This window comes from Meleagris gallopavo, chromosome 5 (assembly GCF_000146605.3).
Source record: "Meleagris gallopavo isolate NT-WF06-2002-E0010 breed Aviagen turkey brand Nicholas breeding stock chromosome 5, Turkey_5.1, whole genome shotgun sequence".
Lineage (NCBI taxonomy): Eukaryota > Metazoa > Chordata > Aves > Galliformes > Phasianidae > Meleagris > Meleagris gallopavo.
In genome coordinates, this window is record NC_015015.2 from 47,270,190 (window position 1) to 47,292,710 (window position 22,521).

Here is a 22,521-nt window from a genome sequence, read left to right on the forward strand (position 1 = left end):
TGTCTAGAATTCAGCACTGAACTTATTCCAGAAGTCTGTTTTTTAAGCCTCTGCAACTAATGCTTAGTTTCTCTTTGAAATCATTTTTCAAGTCTTTATCAGGCTGACTGATCACTGAGAAGCTGCGTACTTTGAACATCTCTGCATGTTATAAAGACACAAAATAATGTTACTTCGTAGCCCAATCTAGCTGTAATTAACATCTTTTTTTCCCGATCCTGTCCTTATAAGCAGAAAAAAGTGGAACCTGGGGAAACTGTTATAAAACTGGTTAAGCACAGGATATGACTAATCCTGCATTTCACAGCTGGAGGTTGAACTGAGCCTCATTAAACCCAATGTTCTTGCTCACCCAGAACAGAAACAAATGGGGCATGGAAGATCTCTGTGTAAGTTTCCTCATACTCACACTATTCCACAGCAATACAAAATGTCCAAATTTTGGTGAGTGCAACAGACACTCATAACAATGTGGTTCTGTATGAGCTATACCCCAAAAAGAGTGAAATTCTGTAGAAAGTCCTCATTTGCTGGAAATGAATATTTGGATGAGGACCCAAACGTACATCCTCTTTTTGATTAATTAAAATCAATATGCAGCTAAACATTTACACAGTGCACAAGAACAGGAATACAGTAACTCAGGGCATGTCATCTTCAGCATTCTGAATTCAAACGGAGACTAAATGCATTGGAAAGCTTTCATGTCTGACTTACTCTCCATTACAAAAAAACCTATTTCCCTTGTGATACTTCAAATTAAAGCAATTATCCTCATCCCTCTCGCACACAAACACCAGGTAGGCATTGGGGAAATAAGACAGGTTTGTAATTTTGCTCCATTGTGGCGAGCACACACAGCACTCCAAGCACACGTAACAGCCTCACAACAAACCTGTGAAGCTGCGGTTCAAGGAGAGGCCCCAGTGTGAGGACCTGATCCCAGCCCTGAGAAAAGTGCACAAGCAAGAACTGTTAACAGCAGGCTTGGCACACAACAGAGTGATCATAAAACAAGAGAAGAAATTGCAGCCTGATTCTCCTGCAGTCAGCCAGCACACTGTGTGCAATTCCTTCCTCTCCTCCATTCTCCGTTCTTCGGGAAGAAACTAAACTCCATGGAACTGCATTTACATCCTTATCCTGTGTGGTACTGTTGACCCCTAAGCTCCCTGAAATCCTGGGGTCCATTTTCTCCTCCTCATTTTCAGAACAATATGCCAGAAATTGCTTGCTGGGTGTATGCCTGTGCCAAGTGCACAGAACTCAGGCTAAGCATACAGCTTCTTAAAAAGAAGGCTAAGCACAATTTCCAGGATTTTGTTTTGGCATACAAAGGGGTCTCCCAGGGATACTCTCAATCCCCATCAGCAGGCAGGCAGACGCTGAGGTGCTGGTAATACTGAAGTCTATGTGGTGATTTAATTAAATACTCAGATGTTCCTGATAACTCCCCAGGGTTGTCCCCTCCCCGGAGAAGAATTTTTCCTATTTCTGCTCAGCACAAGTGCTCCTGGCATTCTTCCTCAAAGAAACATCAGGATCTCATTGTTGAACATCTGGCCACTCACTGCTGCTCTGAGTATCTCCTCCCTCAACCTGGGCTTTCTGAAGCCAAGGTGTGCAACATGCCTTGGGCATCTCTGAATAGGAAAATGCTTCCAGCCTACCCACCCCGAAGGGAAAATCTGGACTGGGATCAGCAGAGACACACCAAGCCCACAATGCACAGGACTTCATTGCAAGAAGTGAGAAGAGTGGACGAGCCCATGAAGCCTACACATTTTGCAATTTTAGCTGTAAGTGCTTAATTCTTACCATTGTACAGAATGATGTGAAAATGTAAAATAATGCGAATGATGGCCAAAAGTTCATCACTGTTATTATCTCTAAAACATATGCATTAGTCACAAAACTGCCCAGAACTGACCTTTGGAGCTCCCAAAGCTGTTAAATACAGGTTTCTCCAATCTTGAGGGAAAAGCATGTAATTACCAATTCATTTTTAGTTTAAGGGGCATTGTGAGGTGGCTTAAGGGGTTTATTTTCAACTCGGACACTTTCTGCTCAGCAACAAAAAGTAAATACGATCTCTCATTACACGGCTTGTATTTCAGTAATATGAAGGGTCCCCTCATCATGCCTAACCAAAGGCTGCAGCGGAAAGTTCGGCTTCCAGTACATTTTCCTCAAAGACATAGAGGAAAAACAGGACTTCTCACACACACTGTGGAACAGATTAAATCCCTGCACACAGCAGAATGCAGCATGCTTCTTCCCTGGAGAATTTCAAACAATAAAAGGGATGCCTGCGAAGTTCTCCACAGCCAACACCCAACGTTCCTGAGAGCTTACATCCTTGTTCTTTACACCTCAACTAAAACTTGAGAAAATAAAGTTGTCACTTAAACCTATACACAGGAAACATATTTGGATTGTTCTTCTCCTATAAAAGGAAGCTGGAAACTAGCCAGGGATTGCTACCACACCTTGCCACATTAAAGTGCTAGCCACGGTGAGGCTGGCACAAAGGATCCTTGGATGCACAGCGTGAGCCACTCCCCTTACCTGGTTCTGTGTTTGCAGGACAGAAACCACCTCCACTTCTAAGAAAGGTTGGCTCCATCAGCTCCAGGACACTGTGAGGTCCTTGCTACTGGGCTTATACCACAGACATCTACCTTTTCAATAGTGGCATTTGGTACAACCTCTCTCCAACCAATATAAACCAGGCGACAAGATCTGCGTGTTGTCAGAACTGCTGCCAGGAGTTTTGCCAGCACAGTGGTGCCATTCACAAGTGTCATTTTCTAGATAACACAGCCACGTCACCGAAACAACTGAGTGTAAATCTAAGTCCAAGACAGTATCAAACTAGAGTCACTTCTCCACAGAGAAAGGAGGATGGGAAGAGCAGTGATTACTGATGGGTAAGCAATTTGAGAAGTTCATTTCCCAACTGGAAATACACATCTTTTTCCCTAGAAAGCAAAAAAAAAAAACACTGAAAAAAAAAATCCATATATGGCTATCATAAATAACATTCACTTCTTCATTTGCTTTACTCTATCACAAAGTGCAGCTCATGAGAAATGGCACTTCCTTACCACACAAAAGAATGAACAACCTTCTCCATTAATCTCTTCCAATGAGTCACCAGAAAAAGAGTGAAGTGAATCACAGCACTCTTGGATGCTGGTAACACGCACCAGGCAGGGCAGCAATTCCAGCACATGTTGGGAAGCTCTCTGTTCCCTCAACAAGCTCTTGCTTGTGCCACCGAGCTTGCAAAAAATTCAAGAATCAGCTGGACAACTCTCAGTCATACGGTCTGATTTTGGGTGGTCCTGTGTAAAGCCAGGAGCTGGACTCAAGGATCTTCACAGGTCCCTCCCAATTCAGGAGATTCTATGATTTTACAACCCTTGCATATGAAGATAATCATCACATCTCAGCACGGCCTCGCCTGCCAGACACCAAGAAAGATAAAGCAACAAATCTCACTCAGGATGCCTCAGCTAGCAGAGGTGCACTGTCTCACGAGTCACTGTAATATAAATCCTCCCATCAAGCTCACAATATCATTTGCAGCACCAGGCTTCTCAGGTTTCTCTGGATGTAGCACTATTTTAGCTCTATGTTTAGTACTTGGAAAGTAGCCAGAAGACTTCCATAACCACCACTGATTTGTTAATCCCTTAATGCACAGGCACTGTTTGTTACTTAGGACGTCAGGTTTCATCACTCCTCAGCACAGTGGTGATAGAACTTCTTGACATCAGACTGCAAATATTATTGCAATGTCAATACTCCCAGGGAGGAAGCCAGGCTGAGTTAAAATGTGACTTCGGTGTTGACAACCCGGTTTGGCATTGCCGAGTTCAAACTGCCAGGATCACCTGGCAACTTCAGAAACAAGAGAATTGTTGCCAGGATCCTTTTTGAGTCCTTTGAGTCTTAGCCCAAGATCCACATGGTAACAGCTAAACACCTTCCAATGAGATGAAGCAAGAAAGTGTGGTTAAGTGGATTACTCTATTCTGGGAAAGTACTGGGAACAATGCGTACATATGCATGTGAGTGTGTGCAGAGACAAGTTCTCCTTGTTTTTCTTGCTCTTTTTGTCCATAGTTGGTGGAATCTGAAAATGAAGCATAAAGGCAGAAGGGCAGAGCCTCCCGTTAATTACTGTTTGTTGTTTTTTTTTTTTACTTCAGAAGGTAGACCCAACAGAATGTCGTGCTCGGCCACGGCAGGATGAAGTCAGGCCAAGGGCACATTGAGCAGAGCCCGTCCCCAAATCCATGTGTGTCCCTGGCAGCTGCACACGCACAGCCCATCTGCTTATCGATATCTCCAATGGAATCATCTCGGGGCTTCAGCTACCACCCGCCAGCACAGGGAGTGGGAGAAAGACAGAGGGAGTTAAAATTAAATTAGCAATTGATTAATACTTGAAGCCACTCAGTAGCTGCTGTTGAGTGTCCTTCGGGGGCTTTAACCCTTCAGTGCTCCGTGTTCCATGCATTACAGGTGGCAATATCAACAAGGAAACTTGAAACTTGGGCAGTTTTTTAAAAGCTCACAATCTGGTTAAAATGTGGGTTTCAATAAGATTATGACTTACCAGAATTATTTTATTGACATTTCAGTAAGCACATAGCCTCCCTCCTTTTCAATTTTATTGTTTAACAGGAATATTTTGGAAACAGAACAAAATAAAGATACCAGAGCAGTCTATTTTTCAGACTCGGTGAAATGCAGAGAAAAAAAATAAAAAGAAAAAAAACTGACAAAAAAGTTTTGGAGCAAAATTATTCTGAAACTTAGCGCTTGAAGTAAGAAGCAAAGTTTATGGAAAAAAAACATTTAACATCCCAGGGAAGTAGAACAGTGCAACAGTGAAGAGATGCAGAGAAAAGGAAAAAAAATGGGGAATCATCTGATGGTTTAAATAGACTGCTCTTCACTGATTTCAGCAGAGCTGCCCCCTCTTTACACAGAGTGCTGTGTTGTAGGGGATCCAGGGGACATATCAAACAGAAGGATTGTTTTCTTCCTACTGCTTGACATTCCTATATATAGATAGGTAAGCACAAGGAATGATCAAAAGCCCAGCGGCACGTGGAGTAGACTTTGAAGGATGGATGCAAGCAAAAAGTGCCAGTTTTGAAGATGTCTGCTCTGCTTTCAGCGAGATCACAAATAAAAGCTGGGAGCCAGCACTGCACAAAACTACTCCAAGGCTGTTCTTTTACTACAGCCTTCTCATTCAACAAGATAAAAGCAAATGTAAATGGGCAAGCAAGGCAAAATCCCACAGCAAGGACAGCGGCGACGCCAGGGCCTCATACCGCACTGAGATGTCCACGTGCAAGCACAGAGCGTGTACTGCTGCTGCTGGTGCCAGCAGAGCCCCCCTGCCCACCCTTTGTGCACATCCAGATGTACTCCTCCTCAACACACACAGGGATGCTAACAGAGAATTTACTATTCTTTTCTTTATAGCCAATTTTGAGGTAGCATTACTGCAGAAGGTGCATAGCAACAGAAGACCGAGTTCCATTATCAGGGAGTTCACAGCATTATGCTCTTCACCTTGTAAGAAATCCCTACTGAATTCAGGTGGGCAGGCAATTACACAGAAACCAGAGAACAGAGCTTGAGGCCACATTAATACCTATTAGGAAATAAATAACCTACCTGAGAGAGAAGCTTGTTATCATCCTCCAGCAGTTTCACTTTTGTTTCAAGTTGTCTGATGTAGTTGGAAGATGAATCTTTAGGAAAAAAGAAAAGATGTATTTCAATTTCTTGTGTTAGAGGTAAGTGCTGTCACACGGCAAGGCATTTCTTCCCCTGTGGAACACAAGTTTGGGAAAGATCTACTGACTACAAGCATGATGGGTAAGGAGGGGACTCCATCAAAGGGTTTTTTTTTTCCCCACTCAAGAGCTGAGATTCGGTAACAGCAGTTCCTTCTGTGAATCCATCAGTGCCACCAATCCGGGGGAGGGGGAAAAAGGAAGGACAGTGAGGCTGAAAGATGGAGTCTCATATGGAGTCTCATAATTTTTCCTCAAATAACTTCTGAGCTTTGAAAGATGTTCTCATTCATCTAAAATGCACCAAAATACTCAACGACAGAACAAGATGCCTCAACTCAGGTTCAGATAAACCACCCCCTAAAACACATGCTTTTTTTTCTTTCAAAACCAACTGAGAAAATCCACAGAAATAAAATCTGTGCCAGAGTTCTCAGCACAGTAACAGGGCACGAGACATACAGTCAAGCTCCAAGCTGAAGCATACACATCTCAAAGCATACAGCAGAAATACCTACCCATGAGACCTTTTTTTCTAGTGGAACTATATGATAGAAACAGGAAAGAAAGTTACAGCACAACTCCACATAGTACAGCAATTTTCATCCTGAAGGAATTGAATGGCAAGTTTACCTTGACAGTAAGACAGCAACATCAGAGAGGGTGACCTGGCACAGAAGATAACTTCCAAACATATTTGCAAGGGGCTTATTGCTAACCAAAACATCTGCTTTTTGTTTTGAAATCTGCTTTGAACCAATACATCTGCAAATTTTACAGGGAAGAAATTAAAGGAACCTAGGAGAAACCTTTTAGCCATTTTCTTTAGAGCTTAACAGTTTGCACCAACTCCCTCCATCCACCTGTCTGTAATGCTTCACCTCCACTCGTAATTTTGGGAGCGGAGGCTGAGAATTGTTACAGCAGGAGAACAAGAAGGAGGGAGTTTTGCAGCTTTAGCATATGAAAAAGAAACCTGAACAATCTCTGTAAAAGGGCTCTGTGAAATGGAATTATGCTTTCCCTCATTTCAATTATTACAGAATGACTGCAAAAGCCACTATTCAGCCAAAGGACCTCACGCTGAGCATGAATCAGAGAGGAACAGAGTGTTACACAGCACAGGGCTGCTGCTGGCTCCATCCTGGACCAGTTTGCCATGGTCAGCAGGCACCCTCACCTTCATCTCTGCACACAGAAACACGTGCACATGCACATGTGTAAGGTTTAGGCTTGCACTGTGCCAAGAGGCTTATCTTTCTCTGTGCCAGCACCTGCCAAAGGCACTCAGTGCAAGCCTGAATGCACTTTCTTGGCCACTCTTTGGGCAGTTTTGCAGAAGAGCTAGCATGCAATCTACCACTAAGCACCGAGAGTGCTTTGACCAGTCAAGAGAAAAATTGGAATACGCTTGGAGAAGCTCTACCATAGACAAGAGCCAAACCACACATAAAGGAACAGCGGGACCCATCAGAGTGAAGTGCCCAACTCAGGCACGCGCATTCTCAGAGGAAACATGTTCATGGCTTTGTTTTGATAATGCTTTGTACAAAATCAGGAAATCCAAATAAATCCTCATAAAAAAAGCATAAGACAACACCATAGGGAGCTGTGTAAGTTCAGTGAATGGCTTAAATAGCCTAAAGGTTCACAACAGCACTCCTTCAGCTGCAGAGATGGCAAACTGTCTGACCAACAGAAGCTCAACCACGAGAGGGGTCCACAGATTCCAGGAAAAGAGGGCAAACAAAGCAGGTCGTGTGATTGATCCACAGCATCTTCCCAGCTGAGGTCTCATGCAAACAGTGCCATGAATTTAGTTGTGCATACAGAAATGCAGAATAAAATGCTGTAGATCTCTGCTTTAGTCAGCAAGATTTCAGCACTAGCTTCAAGAACTTGCTGAATTAGTAATGACTCTCTCCTCCATTAGGGTGATGGGGAATTTAAAATCCTTAAGGATCCTTCATGGAGCACAGTTTCACCTCTTCTGTACGCACTGCTCAGCCCAGTAATGCACATTTGGCTAAGCAGTACCCAGAACAGCCTCAAGCTCCATCAAAAGATGTGCTGAGACCCCACCTCTTCCATCTGTGTGCTTGATACAAAGCCTCCATCTGCAGATCTGGCCAGATAAGCTGTCCTCCTGAGCTATGCTCCAGCTTCACCAAGAACCACAAGCAGCAGAGGTGAGCACCCTTATGCAGTGAATCCAGTGATCCCAATACATCAGCTCCTGATATTCATCTCAGAGTATCAGGGCATCCAGCTCCAAGAAAAGATTCAAAGCGGTGTCAAAGGACTGAATACACATCTTCCGGGATTTCAGAGACATGGACTGAGCACAGTCCACGTTGTATACCTTCTACGTACCAGCAACACTTGCATAAACAAGTGCAAAAATGCTAGACAGTACTACAGATCTGTACGTGTTGCAGGTCACACGCAGACACAGAACAATCAGTCTGTACTGAGCCTTTCTCCTGCTTGCAGTTCAAGTCTGCTTCACAAGCAGCAGTGCCCCCACCACTCCCCTGGTAATTTCTTATCATTGCTTCATGATTTGATTATGCCACATATGGAACTCTATGCCACGCTGTGTGTAAACAGCAGCAATAACAACAGCTTATAGGAACTACTTCTGAGCCCTCCTCCCCATCCTGTGCCCTCAAAAGGCAGAGAAGCTGAAGGAGGTCATTTTTGGCATCCCTACCCTCCAGCACAGGGGTATATGTATATGGCTCAAAGTAAAGGCTCACACCCTGAGCTTCACTAGCAATGCTCTTCCTTTTAGTATTGCTAACATTTATACAGAGTTAATGTTAAATGATTGAATAGTGACACAGAAGCTGCTATGTTTAGGTCTTGAGAACTACAAGGAGTGACCAAGAGATTGGCTGTAGCTGCCTAAGAAAAAGAAACAGTGAGAAAATTTTCTCACTTTTTTCAAATCCTTTGCAAAGAAAAAGCTATTCCTTGGACATGCTGGGGAGGCAACTTCTGTATCTCCAGGAAGGAATGCACACCACAGTCACTGCTAGCATTAAAAGCCTGCTCTGAGACTTGCTAGAATTCTTCACACAACACTGTTCAACCCCAAACCATGTCTGATGTCAGTTAGAAAGCACATCACAGCAACATAAAATTTAAGTAGAAAAAAAATCAACTTAGCTCCTTTGTCAGCAGAAGATGCTCCATTTCAGGCAAAGGCTAAGAAACAGTGCTCAGAACCACCACCATCCTCACCATACGCTCGGAGATGGATAGTCTCCATCTTCTGGGCCTCCTTGTGCTGAGGTGGACACCAGACGAGCCACTTGCATCTTGATCTCAGATTTAAAGAATCCCATGACAGCAGGCAGTAACACTCCAGGCCGAGACTCTCCCACGTTAGATCAAGAAACACATTCCCAGCATTTTTCTGCCTCTGACCTTCCTCTTATCAGTGAGCTTCCCCCCTTGCCTGCCTCCCTCACAGCCGTGGGGTGAGGATGGCCCCGCTGACCCACCCAAGAGAGGCAGCAGAGCTGGAATGTTGGCAGCTTGGACTCCCTCATTCCCATTATTAGGGATGATTAGGAAAATGAATGGTCTCAGCACCTTGTCAAAGCCTGCTGTCAGCCTTGAGGAATGCTGCACCTTCAGCCCAAGAGCTTTCTCCCTGGCAGCATGAGCCAGACCCCTGGCACACCCAACTGGCCCATCATCTCACAGAACAATAAGGCACCCACTTTGAGCCCACCCACACCAGCTGGTGCATCGCCAGAGTCCTACCGTATCCTATCCCATAAGGCAGGGTAGGACACAGCTCTGTCAATGCATGGCACAGCGAAATACAGTATCAAGGACAGAAGTCAAAGACACGTGAGAAGAACTCAGGAGTGTGCCTGGTCAGCTGCAATGGGATGACACCAGAACCAAAATGCTCCTCTTCTCACACTCCTCAAGGCCATGGGCTGCAGCTATATGAGCAATGTTTGCCTCAGTTGACCAGATGACACCAGATAGAATTTCCCCTCAAAACTTTGTGTCTCCCACCCACAACCCTTGTACACATCAGACTGGCCACCACTCCTGGAGCACCTGTAGGTAGCAGAAGGAGGTCGGGGCTGGCCCCAGCACAGCATCTCTGCAGGCAGCCAGCAAGCAACACTGAAAGAACTCTCACCAAGAGTGCCATAATTAGCCATCGCTCCCTTACACAATGTAAATGCTTCAAGCTGAACTGTTCATAGAGCTGTAAAACCTGAAGTCCTGTTTCTTTACAGAGCCCTTGAAGAACTAATTGGACATATCTCCTCACATTATCTCCGTGAGAGGTAAGAGCGCTGCATTCCAGCCCATGAAGGAGCATTACTGTTATTATCCATCGCCCTCAAGATTTACCATCTTAAAAAATACACTCCATCTGGAATCAACTGTGATGTAATCTAACTGAATAACTTTTCTCCACGTAGACAAACCACTTAATACTCATTACAGCTAAATTGAGACAAGACAAATCACTTTACCTTGTTTTAACTAAATGCCCTTTGATGGAGCAGGAACTGCCTGGCTCCTGAAGCTTTTTTAAAACAGAAATTAGAAACTGTTTCAACAATCAAAACAATCTCTCAGCCTGCAGAGCACAGAGCAGCGTCATTTTAAAAAACAGTCAGAAACACTGGAGCCTTTCTGATCCTCATTTGAGATTTCAGAGGAAACTGTCTGAGGGGTAAAGTAAGATGAATTATGCATTTATTTTGACAGTAACAAATGTTTTTATTTCCACTTACGTTATTTCTCAAAACCATGAGCACGCAGAGCAGAGGCTGGCATTGTAGCAACGTGGTTGGGATTGAGACACATTTATTTAAGCTCTTATGCCAAAGCTTTCCTTACTTTGGCACTTGAACAGATATAAGAAATACAATGACTTTACTCAGCACAGTTCATAACAGAGATGCAAGAAAAGGTTAACATCACTCTCCTTGGAACAAGGATGCTCCACAGCCCCTCAACTGCCTCACTCACAGTACCTGCACGCTGCTGGGGCAATGTGAAATGGCCTCCTGCTGTGACTCTTCCCCAGGAGATACATTAACAAGTAGGATTTACAAAACCAAAGCACAGGTCTATTTGCTTTGTCACCGTCCTGCCAACAAGACCCTTCCATCCCTCACCAAAAGCAGCGACCTTAAGGGGGGATACTCCCAAAGCCAAGAAAGACATAGGAAGGAGAGATGCCCTGCCAGTCTTACACTTTGCCATGACCTGCCTCATTCTCCCTCATGTGATGGGATGTTGGGTGTTCCTGCTTCCTCCCCTTCCACTAAAGATCATCTCAGAGAAAGACCTTCACCTGTGCTCAATAAAACATTTCACTGTTTGTCAGTGGTTTTGTTATCACACCTCTACTCTTCAGCACAATATTTCAGATTCTTACTGCTCTGTTGGTTTTGCTTCTTGACACAGACAACCAGGCTGAAAAATAGGCCAGCGGCTATGTCTTGTGAAAAAGGTGATTTATTAAGGCAATAGGGCTTTCTCAGACCAGCTGGGAAGCAGATGAAACTCACATCTTTTTATACCTTGTCACTACAGAAAACATTCAGAGGTGGACAAAATCACAGCCCCTGATTTTTCCTAGGCAGCTCCCATCTTTCCACTCTTACTATCAAAACCCACTGATACAACCACAGAATCATGTAGGTTGAAAACGAACATCTGATGCAACCCATAGTGACACCTGTCTGAGTAAGACTGGTAAGATCTGACCTTGTATAGTTCAAGTACAGGTGATATCTCAAAGTGCTGAGTAGGTATTAAAACACTATTCAAGACAATAAAGGAGTACACGATCAATCCCAAATAACACAGAAATCTCAGATTAACACACTTTTTTTTTTAACCACCCCACACAAGTGGCTGTGTGCTGACAACAAGGCTGTGCTAAGCACTGCTCAGGCAGGATGATGGGACATACACCACTGGAGCTATTTAATTAATGTTTTCAAGCAAGACTCTAGCTATGAGCTCTGAAGTTTTCCAAGACTCCACGCTCCCAATTCAGTTCCAGTTCATTAGGCCTGTCTGGGAGCTTAGCAGCCTCCAGCCAGTCTGTGGAAGCCTGATAAGGTCTCTCTGACTTCGGATGTCACTGTTCACTGCTGCAACTCTCAGCCATGACATCACCTTCCAGCACAGCACATCTGCCCACTGCCACTGTCAACAGCAGCTCAAGAACTCCTGATATCTTATCAGGATTTCATTAGGACGCAGCTGATAGGAAAGGAAGAGTGTGTGCCTGGCACGGCAGAGCAGCCAGGAGAGAGCTGTCTTGTCTCTTTAGAAAGTGCCTACCCATATCTCCTTTTTTGTCTGGGCGACCTTTACGTTACAATCTTCACAGGGACCATCCTTCTATCATCTCAAAGCAACACAGGAACCACTGGAGAGCTCTTGCACCCCACTACTAACCCACGCAACCTGTACAAGCTGCTTAGTAGGAAGGGGGAAATAAAGCAGCAAAGAGTCTTATTTTATCTTGCTGTGTAAATTACATTTCTACACAGGAGAATGGTAGAGCATTTTGTTGTCTTTCCATAGGAAAAAATGGTGGCAGTGATTCCCAAATTTCTCAGCAAAATCTTCTACCTATTCCCACTGCCTGCACAGCCCAGCTCAGCCACAATGATCAACCACTATTGTTTGTTCAGACTTCCCAGGGAAACCTTTCTTTCCATCCTCCAGAGATCCTGAAGGCAAACAACCAAGCAAAAGATTTGTGTTTGCTTTGCAAGTTGTGTTTTAATGCCTAATTGAGGACAAAACTCTGAGAACAATCAGCATCAGATTTATTTGAGGTTCAGTCTCAGACTGAGCTTTCAAGCAAAAGTGGATGGACTATCATTAGATGCAAACAGTGCTAGAAATAGTTGTGTCCAATACATGCACAGCCAGACAGCTCTGACTGGTGTACGTGTAACAGAGGGAAGCTGATTTACACGAGCTGCAACACGCTTGCCCTGTGCATAGAAAAGCCTGCACTGTCAGAGGCAGCAGGTGCTCCCTGGATCAGTTCCAGGTGCTGCAATACAGGCAGCACCCCCCACAGCTCTGTGATAACGGGCAGATTTCAAGTTTTGCTTGGCCTCTTTAAGACACTGTTTGCTGTCCAAACATGTGGATGGGCTCAACGGACTGCACAAATATCAACAGAACAATTTCAAGAGAACAAATTTTAGGTGGATCAGAGTGATTCTCCCTTCCAGAGTGTCTTCCAGCACTACTATGTCAGTGCTTACTAGGAAGCTTACTGGGTAGACAGGAAGGGAGACAACAAAAGATGCAGAAGCTGTAAGAACAGGGCAAGATCTGACTGACTACTGTAGGTGATGCTGTTGCTCATGAAAACCTGCAAGTGAAAAACTGAAGAGAAGACAACATAAGCAGCACAAGCAGACCAGAGGGTCTTTGATTGTCCCATTCCTTAGTCAATACAGATTCAATCAAAAACGTTCACTTCCCATGGTCAGGGCAATACTGAAACAGTGCAAGAACTGCTGCCACCAAATCCAGTAGAGTAAAGTCACAGCCTACTGACCAGTGCCAAAGCAGTGAATTAGGAGATCATCATAATCTTTCTTATCCCATACCTCTCTGCTATTGCTACAGATGGACAAGAGCTGATCTATCACAGCATGGCCCATGCAGGATCTTCCATAAGGGACTAATTTTAGATACTGAGAGCTAAATCCCCCACACTGGACAGATCCATGCTTCTCATTGGTGCAACAGACATCGCTGATGTACAGAAGGGAATGGATGAACCTTTCCATTGACATGACCAGATCCTATGAGCTACTTGGGCTGGACTCTTCCTTGGGGCAAGAAAGAGGTAAACAAAGTTGTGTCAACAATGCTCATTTGGGCTGCAAGTTCCTCACAGCTAATGGGATTCTGCAGCTTTAATGATTATGAAAAGGTTAAAATGACCTGCCAGGCACCCTGAGTTGTTTAAGCCTCTTTTCCTTCCTCGTGCTGCTTTAATCTTGGTAACTCAGTCACGTGACCCAGTTAAAAAAAGCCCCAAAGCCGATTAGTGGCTTTTACGACTCAAAACTACTGGCTAGTAAGGACTCAAAACATTTGGGATGATGTGACTGCTTTGGGAAGAGGAGTCCACTCCTTTCAGGTGCACCTCAACAGATGCTGCAGCCTCCAGCAATCAACAAGATGATGAAAGGGAAGAATTCCTGACAGAAAGGGTACACACTGTTCTGATCTCCACCTATGTCAGGCCAGTTGCTTAATTCCTCCCTCCCACATCCAAAACACAATCTCTCCCATCTCACCTGGGCTACTCTCATAGTAGACCCTATCCCTGTCCGTACAACAGCAACTAAAGCTGACCCACCATACAATCAATGTACTATGCCCAAAGCCTCCACTGGACCTACAGTTTTGTGGCAGCATCCCTCAATTCCTCATGCATAGCAGTTCTGTGGAAAAGGATGTCGGGGACTCTTGCAATTTGTAACATGGACAAGAGTCCATGTCATTCTCCAGTAAAAGCAATATGTGGGATCGCACTGTGACGCAGAAGCAAGAACCCTATATAGGAACTGAGAAAATAATCCTCCATCATCAGTGCTGCTAAGGATCTTGAATACAGATCTGTGTCCACTTTTAGGCATCATGCTTCAGGAGTCATGTGGACTAGCTGGAAGGAATTCAGAGAAAAATAAGGAGGATCAGAGAGTGGAAAGCATAATCTAGCAGGAGAGCTCAAAGGAACTCAGACTGGTTAGCCTGGAGAAAAAGTGACTGAACAAAGACATAGTAACGGATTCAAGTATGTAAATGATCATCAAAAGAAGAAGCAAACAAATTGCTCTCTGTGTTCACCCAGGGAGAGCAAGCTCTCTAATAACAGGGATACAGGAGGGCTGGAAGAGATGGCCCTGGGTGGTTGAAACTGCCACTGATGACGGCTTTCATAAAGAAGTTACACAAACATCTGCTGGGAGCAGTGTAGGTACAGCTGGGTCTGCCCTGAAGCAAAGGGATGGGTTTGGTGACCCAACAGTGCTTCATTTCTGTTCTCCATGAGTATCCTGAATGCACTACATGTGAGAAAATCTATGGTTACTTCACTTAAATTCCAGAAAGCAAATACCACAATTATTTAAAGGCAAAAATGAAATCAGTAAGTCTTCAACTGGCACATGAGACCCAATGATCTGAAACCAAGCATTTTCATTTTCCATCTCCTGCAGAAATTCTCACCTAACTGCACAGTGGCTGACAAAGAAAGGTGAAAGAGCAGCAGGTAACGGCACACAGAGAACAAGTTCTGGCTTTGAACCCTAGGATACTAATAAGATACAGGCAATAAAAAGATTCTATTGGAAACAGTTGGCTGCTTTGTGTTTGCTGCATGTGGCAGGGGGGTTGGAGATTCATGATCCTTGAGGTCCCTTCCAACCCTGGCTATTCTGTGATTCTGAGATTTCAGAGTTAGTTCTGCCAGAAAAGAGTTGTCATCTTTAGGAGTTATCATTTCCAGCCTTTCCACAGAAATCAGTAATCCTAAATCGCAGAAGGCCAACACGCACCAGGCTCAGTATGATTATAGCAACAACATATGGCCTCTGTCCCAAAGAGAGGGACTCAATGAATGCAGGCGAGCTGAGGAATGCTAAGATCCCATGTTGGTTTGGAAACAGCCTCAGCAGCAAAACAGCCAAACCACGGTCAAGATTTGTAAACACTGTGAGAAGGGAAGGGCCTAGAGAAGACTATGAAGACAGTGATGTCCACGTACACAAAAATGTTTCTCTCCAGATCTGAACTCACACAAATGCACACAGATTTCTCCCACCTTGGGGGACTGCTGTTGCTGCTTAAAACTTCAGCATATTTGATGAGCCCTTTGCTGAGTTTCTTCAATTTTACGACAAATCTCTAATCACAAATAATTCAAAAGCCTGTACAGAAGACATCAGATTAATCCAAAGCCTTGTGAAACGGAACAGTTGTGAAGTAGCTTTGCTTTGAAATTTTAGATTTATTTGAATCCAGAAGTATTTTCTCCTGGACACATTAGCATTACTTCTCAGGTAAGAAGCCCTACCCAGTTTCAGACGGCTGTAAATTTATATTCAACACTGTACATACAGATGGGCTGGTAGGCTTTATGCAGAAATTCCAAATGCCTTTGAAGGAATTCTGCTTAGAAAGCAATAGCACAAAGCAGTCCAGCTGCAGAAGGGCTCTCCTGAGTTTACAAACTACTTCCTAAGCAACCTGCGGGGAAAAAAGACTGATTATAAGGCAAATTGATGTTTTCGTTGTAAATGTATATAAATACTTGCAAAGGTCTTTCTTTGTTAACATCAAGCTGAAACTTTTGCAGGCTCTGAAAACGCATTTCTGATTGTAAATTTGCTCCCCCCTTTGCTTGGGAAGATTCTTCTGGACAATAAACTCAGCCAGCCTGAGAGAGGACTGCATAATTATCCGCACCACACAATGGAAACCAGCCTCTCCAACACGGTCCTCAACTGTCAGGAATCCAAGCTGGGTGATAATTAAAGCTCAAAACTCCTCTTCTGCCAAGCAGAGAGAAATTAAACTTTAATTTTCAGTCCTCAGATACCCCCGTGAAGCTCAAGAAGCCCCCCATTTAAAAAAAATCTCATAGATGCAAATGATGCCCTCTGTAGTACCGAGAGGAAAAGTTTAATTGGCAGAGAGAAAAACTAATGATTAGGTTAATGAAAACTAGGCTCTATTGACTCAGGCTGCTTGACTATTCCTGATGAGGGTAAACAGCCTTCCCTCCCCCTTCTTCCCCAACCTCCTTTGTCTGCTGCATAGGACAAGGCTGAAAGCAGAAACTCATTCAAAAATGATGCCTCGGTGGGAAAAGGCTGGAGCGAGATCAAAGCCCTTCCAGCCAGGGGCTCAGCATCACAACCTCCATGTGCCCAGGAATTCGGCATCCCCCCCCTGCAAGTTGGCAGCAATGCCAGCCGCAGGCTGGGCTCAGGGATCTGCCACTGGAGACGAGGGTGAGAGTGACAGCTGAAAAAAAGCCAGGCAGTGTGAAACACTGCAAGAGCTAATTAAAAAAAACAAGCAAACATGAGCAACAGAAACTGGGATCACAGTCGCTAGTTCAGAGGCCAGCTGAGCTCCGGCTCAGAGGTTAAGGAAGACCCATCGCAAGGCTTTCCCCAGGATTAGCAGTGCCAAAAATCTCTGCAATGCCCCAGGTCACACTTGGGGTGGACAGGAGGAAACTTCTGCTCAATTGCCCAGCACACACCTGGTTTCACAGCACCACCTGCTTCAGCCATGCCAAAAGACTTGTTTGGGAATTTTTATTTATTTTTTTTTTAACATAACATTTTTCCATGGTGAAATGCTGATTTATCAAGAGAGCATTTTTAATGGAAATGTATCCAACCTCATGCAATTTTCAGCTCAGAATGAACTTTCTATTACAACCTCAGAGAAAGCCTAAAATAGCCACAAGCCTATGGCTTAAGGCAATCACTGGGGAACGTATAAATCCCTGCACACTAAGCTCTTCTAGAGTTGGGGATTGTGTGTATTGGTGTCAAAGACAAAAATTTCTATGGCCAACAATATGGAGCTTGGCTGCACTGTAGAAAGAAACCCTGCATCACTTCCTATTTGTCAGAAGTAACTACTGCAACTACTGTTGTTATGCCAGTGGCTCACACCAGGTAGGCAAGGCACCATAGCTAGGTTTGGGATATGGGCACACTTTGCTACTAGCTGGCTTGATGTGCAGATCTCCCAGTGACAAAGTGCTTCTTGGGGATCCCAGCAAGGAAGCTAATCTCTACTACAGGCCAGAGCACCAAGGGGACTCAGTGCTCTGCCAGCAGTTATGAAGACTTATGAACACAGGTTTCGCATTGTGGCTCAGAAGATCAGAATGCAAGTGGTGGCTTTGGGTACTTGCTGAGATAACTCTTCCCTCTTCCCATTGCGCGGTTCCTCCTTTCCAGTCAGACTCAGAAAAACAGAGAGACTCGCACCGTTGTTCTGCCGACTGTAGTTAAACATTACACGCTCCAAATACCTAGTGATTTAACTCAGTTTTGATAAACACATTCCAGTAGCAGCATGACCATGGGAGGAAGGTGCATGTCTTCTGTACACCACTGAGGACTGAGCACAGCCAGGAAAAACAGCCACACATAAAAACTATGAAGTATTTACAGTTTCTCTACTGCGCAGTACTTCAGCGTCGAGCATAAAGAAGGCATAAATCTGATCTCCCGCCAGCTTTCACCTGAGATATAATTTAACAACAGTAATTGGGTCACAAAGGAGCCCCTTCTTGCCATCAAATCACACACCATTGCCTGTGTTCTTACACAGGTGTGGGGGAAAATCCTCTTTTTGGAAAGCACTGACACTCCTCTCCCTACCTGCAGTCTTCTTCTGCCAGCACCTGCAGCCCTGCTGGAGGACCTTGCAAAAGGAAATTAAACAGGAAAAGGGCTGTCAAGTGCAATGTGTTGGCTATGCAGTGTTGGTGGATGGTTTGTCAGGGCCAGCTGGAAACAGCAGTAGGCCAGCCAAAAATACGCTATAACCTAAAACTAAGCATAACAGGGATTCCAGATACCTGCATAGAATGACACGTGGCATAGTTTAAGAATCTGGATACAGCTAACGTATAATTAATGCCTGGAAAGAAAGGCTAGATAATACATTAGACACTATGTTATTAAAGAAGTAGAAATAAGATAGGAGTAGATTAAAATGTATCACCGGGCTGCACTGATGCAATGAGACAATAGGAAATAACTGTTTAAATCAGTTAATAGTACAACGTTAGCACAATAAAAGTAGGAATAATCATTTAGAAAGAGCAAGTCGATCCTCATATCTCTCTGATAATTTGCTTTGCTATCATCCAGGCTACCGCTCCAACCCAGGGGTTTTCTGGAATGCACGACAAGGCCAGCCCTTCCCAGCACTGATCTTCTGGGAGGATGCTGAGCCATTCCACTGTCAGGGGAACATGAGCGGGGAGCATCTCATCCAACGGGTCCCTGGCTATTGGAGAAACTCATGTTCCTGGGAGAACTGCACAGTCACCTTGCTCAGGGCAGCTGATGGCAGCCTAGGCATAAGTCCACCAGGGATAATAAGATCAATCCCACAATAATCAGGCAAATCAGAAGAGACTTTCTGATTCCACAAGCTAAACAAGTACACGCTATGGCTTTGCAAAAGGACTGCGCAAACCTAAGAATACATTTCCCCGAGGACACATTCAACAATTAAACCATGTAACACAGTCAGCCTCCACTGTTATTCATTAACAGGTTTATTACCTCTTGCTGAAGCCCTTTGGACTAAGCTGACCGCTCCCTAAAGGTTGTTAACATGCACAGCTCTGGGTTGCCAAAAGCTGCCTCCATGGTTAGCTCCCAGCCCAGTTGCTCAAACTGCACAAATAACTGCAGGAGCCACTTCTGCATATTCAGCTTTGAATGCACATTTGGTATTTTGGCTTTAAAGCACAAGTTCACAGAAATAAGTTGCGAGCACGGACCCCTGCTTGCTCTGCAGTGTCACATCCGTGAGTCAATGAAAGAGCCCAGCATTCTGTGTACCCATAACACGGCAGAACAGGGACAAAGGGAAGGGATACAGGAAGAGACCAAGACACAAATATCTTCCTTCCTGGTAGAGATGTCAGCCTCAGTTTCTCCAAATCCAGTGCACAATAAAAGCCCCTGCTATGCCAAAAGACCAGTCTCAGAAATTACCCGTGTCCATGGAGGGCCTTTCAGGTCTCCCCGAAGCAGATTTTTCTCCTGTTCTCATTTAAACATGATCTGAGTAAGCAAGCCACCAATACCTTCCCAGAGAAACTATTCCTTCAGCTAATAGCTTTCACCTTGAGGAAACATTTCCCAATGACTTTCTCCTTCACCTAATTTCATCCCATTAATCCTAACAGTTTGTGCTCAATCCACCCCCACTTTTCCCCACTCTTCCCATATTCACGCTCAGTTATCAGACTCCCACAGAGGCTGCTCACCCCCCGCCACCAGAAAGGCAAAGGCCCGATCCTGACACTGGCTCACAGTGGGCTCAGCCTTCACAGATGCGTAAGGAAAGCCATGGAAGCTGTTTGGACAGCTGGATGTGTCCTCTCTCCCACCCTTTCTCCCCTAGATGTACCCTAAACACTGTTATAAAGGAAGAGTCACCCCTGCCTTGCTGCACAACGTGCTTTGCAATGCCAATTTCCATCTCACAAGCACACTGCCTGCACAGCGCTATTTGTGTTGACCAACAGGAATTTAATCAACTAACAATAATATACGGGGTAATACTCAATTGTTTGAATCCGCCAGTCAGATGAAAGGATTTACAAAGACTGGATTTAATTCCCAGCCCTGGCAGCTTTCCCACGGTCCTACTCTAATCTACTGAGCTAGAGAGAATATGTGAAAACTCCAAAATCTGTATTTTCCTGCAGGGTGCATTAAATTCAAGTCTCTCGACTACAGATCTGTACTTTGGTCATGTCCCCTGCTCAGCCGCCTGCTCTACCTAACCCTAAGTGAGCATTACACCACAGCAAAGCACGCTCAGAGACAGCCAGCTTACGCAATCACTAATTCCATAAGCATTACAATGTCTTTAGTGACAAAAAGGCTAAACAGAGCTCAGACTGACAGCAGCCAATTCACTGCACAGAACTGCGCTGAAGAAACTGATGTTGCTTGGGAAAACCCATGAGCTGCACCATCACTGGTTCAGCAGTTACCACCCCCTCGGCAGGTTAGAGAATGTCTTACAACACTGCAAATCATTGACAGGTTTGTGTTTGCTTACTTTGGAGAAGAGGAGCCTTATTACACAAAAACAGTGAAATACTCCTAGATGTTTTCACTGGTAGTCCTGCAATCCAGGGCCAGAGGAGGGCAAGTGCTCACCACTCTGGGAGTCAAGCAATTCAGCTGGAAGAGAGACAAATATGGAGGCAATCCATGACAAATGAGCTTGTCTCTGTGCAAGTGCTGGACATAGGAGGAAGCAAGGAAGCAACTCCAGCCCACATCACTACGTTCCTGCATCCCTGACAAGCACAGACTGTCCCACCGCTGGGCTGCCTGTTAGCCCATTCCTCTGGCAACCCGGCACCGCCGGTCAGAACTCCAGGGCAGAGGGTCTTTGGCCACAGCCTGAAGGCCATTTTACTTCTGCTCACCACACAGCTTTAGAAGCATTTAGGGTAGAGGAGGACTGGAGCAATGGCATTGCTCCCCCACCCAGCCAGCCTGTGATTTCGCAGGCCAGTGCCTCAGAGGGACCATGGCAGAATGAAAAGAAAAGAATAAACAAACGTGTCGAAGCTCTCAAGCAAGGAGAGCACGAAGTAAAAAACATCAGGGTTAACCAGCAGCAAAGACAGACCATACCACTTTCCACAGGTCAGTTGCAATATTTGACTTGTTCAGAGCCCAGTCAGATTCTTGTCAGCTGTTGCAGTGTAGCACTTAATAAAAGACACCTCAGGGGGTTCAGTCAATATTACAGAATCACAGAATTGTAGGGGTTGGAAGGGACCTCTAGAGATCATCGAGACCAACCCCCCTGCCAAAGCAGGTTCCCTACACCAGGTCGCACAGGTAGGCGTCCAGGCGAGACTTGAATATCTCCAGAGAAGGAGACTCCACAACCTCCCTGGGCAGCCCGTTCCAGTGCTCCGTCACCCTCATATATATCCACAATGGGACAGTCTTGAAGGGACTGCCAACATGGATGCCCCACCCCCTCCTTGGTAGGAAGTGAACATACACAAGTTAATTGCTGAAGACTCAGCTTCATGGCCAGCCGTGGTTTGTGGCAAGAACAAAGTAGGGACAGCAATTTCCTGTGTTGGAAGTAAGTTTGGGCAGTGATTTGACAGCTTTAACCCCCCCAGGCTTAGGTCTTCCATTTGGCAGACCACAGTCTTCTGCCCCAGGAAGCATCCATCCCCAAACACTCATCAAAAAAACCCTCAAAGGAAACATCTCTAAGCATGGAGATGTTTAGATGGACAATACTTGAAGATGCTTTTTTCTAGATGAACCCCTTCCCAGACCCATTCAATGCTTCTGCCATCCTGAGGAGGTATCAGAGCTGCAGACTTGGGACTTGAACGGATCACAACAAGTGAAGAAACAAACACATACACACAACACCAAGGGGCACAGCAGGTCCCTCCCTCCCCCTCCAATCTGCACTAACTAACTAATCTCCTCCAACGTCTGTGCTGCAGAAGATAATTTAGAGGCAATGGCATGCTCCCTAACACATTGCCTCTCTCACACAGCAATTAAATGTACATCATTGTCTGGCTGTCCCATATCCTTGGGGCAGGCGGGATTGTCATCATCTTAAAGTCATGATTTACAGAGGTAATAATCATGGCACCAGCCTCATTACATGCCAACTTTCGGGAAATTAGGTGATAGATATTATTCATTAACTTGCCACATGATACCCGTATCCATCCATCTGTTACAGCTGAGCTAACATTTTGGTTCAGAGCATGCAAGCTAATAGCTTCTTTCAGAAGGAAGGAGGCATTGTCCTGAAATGTGATGGGAGAGAAGAGTAGGATTGCAACTGCATAAAATCTGCTTACCAAAGGAAAAAA

At 44.8% G+C, this 22,521-nt stretch overlaps 1 protein-coding gene across 2 annotated transcripts in view; it reads right to left on the reverse strand.

Annotated features, from left to right (window-relative positions):
- Positions 1-22,521, reverse strand: part of CCDC85C (coiled-coil domain containing 85C) — a 103,925-nt gene that overhangs the window by 35,748 nt on the left and 45,656 nt on the right. For both annotated transcript variants that reach the window (XM_010711902.2, XM_019615870.1), the window contains exon 2: positions 5,704-5,780. In XM_010711902.2, the coding sequence (XP_010710204.1) occupies positions 5,704-5,780 (77 nt within the window). The remainder of the gene's footprint in view (positions 1-5,703; positions 5,781-22,521) is intronic.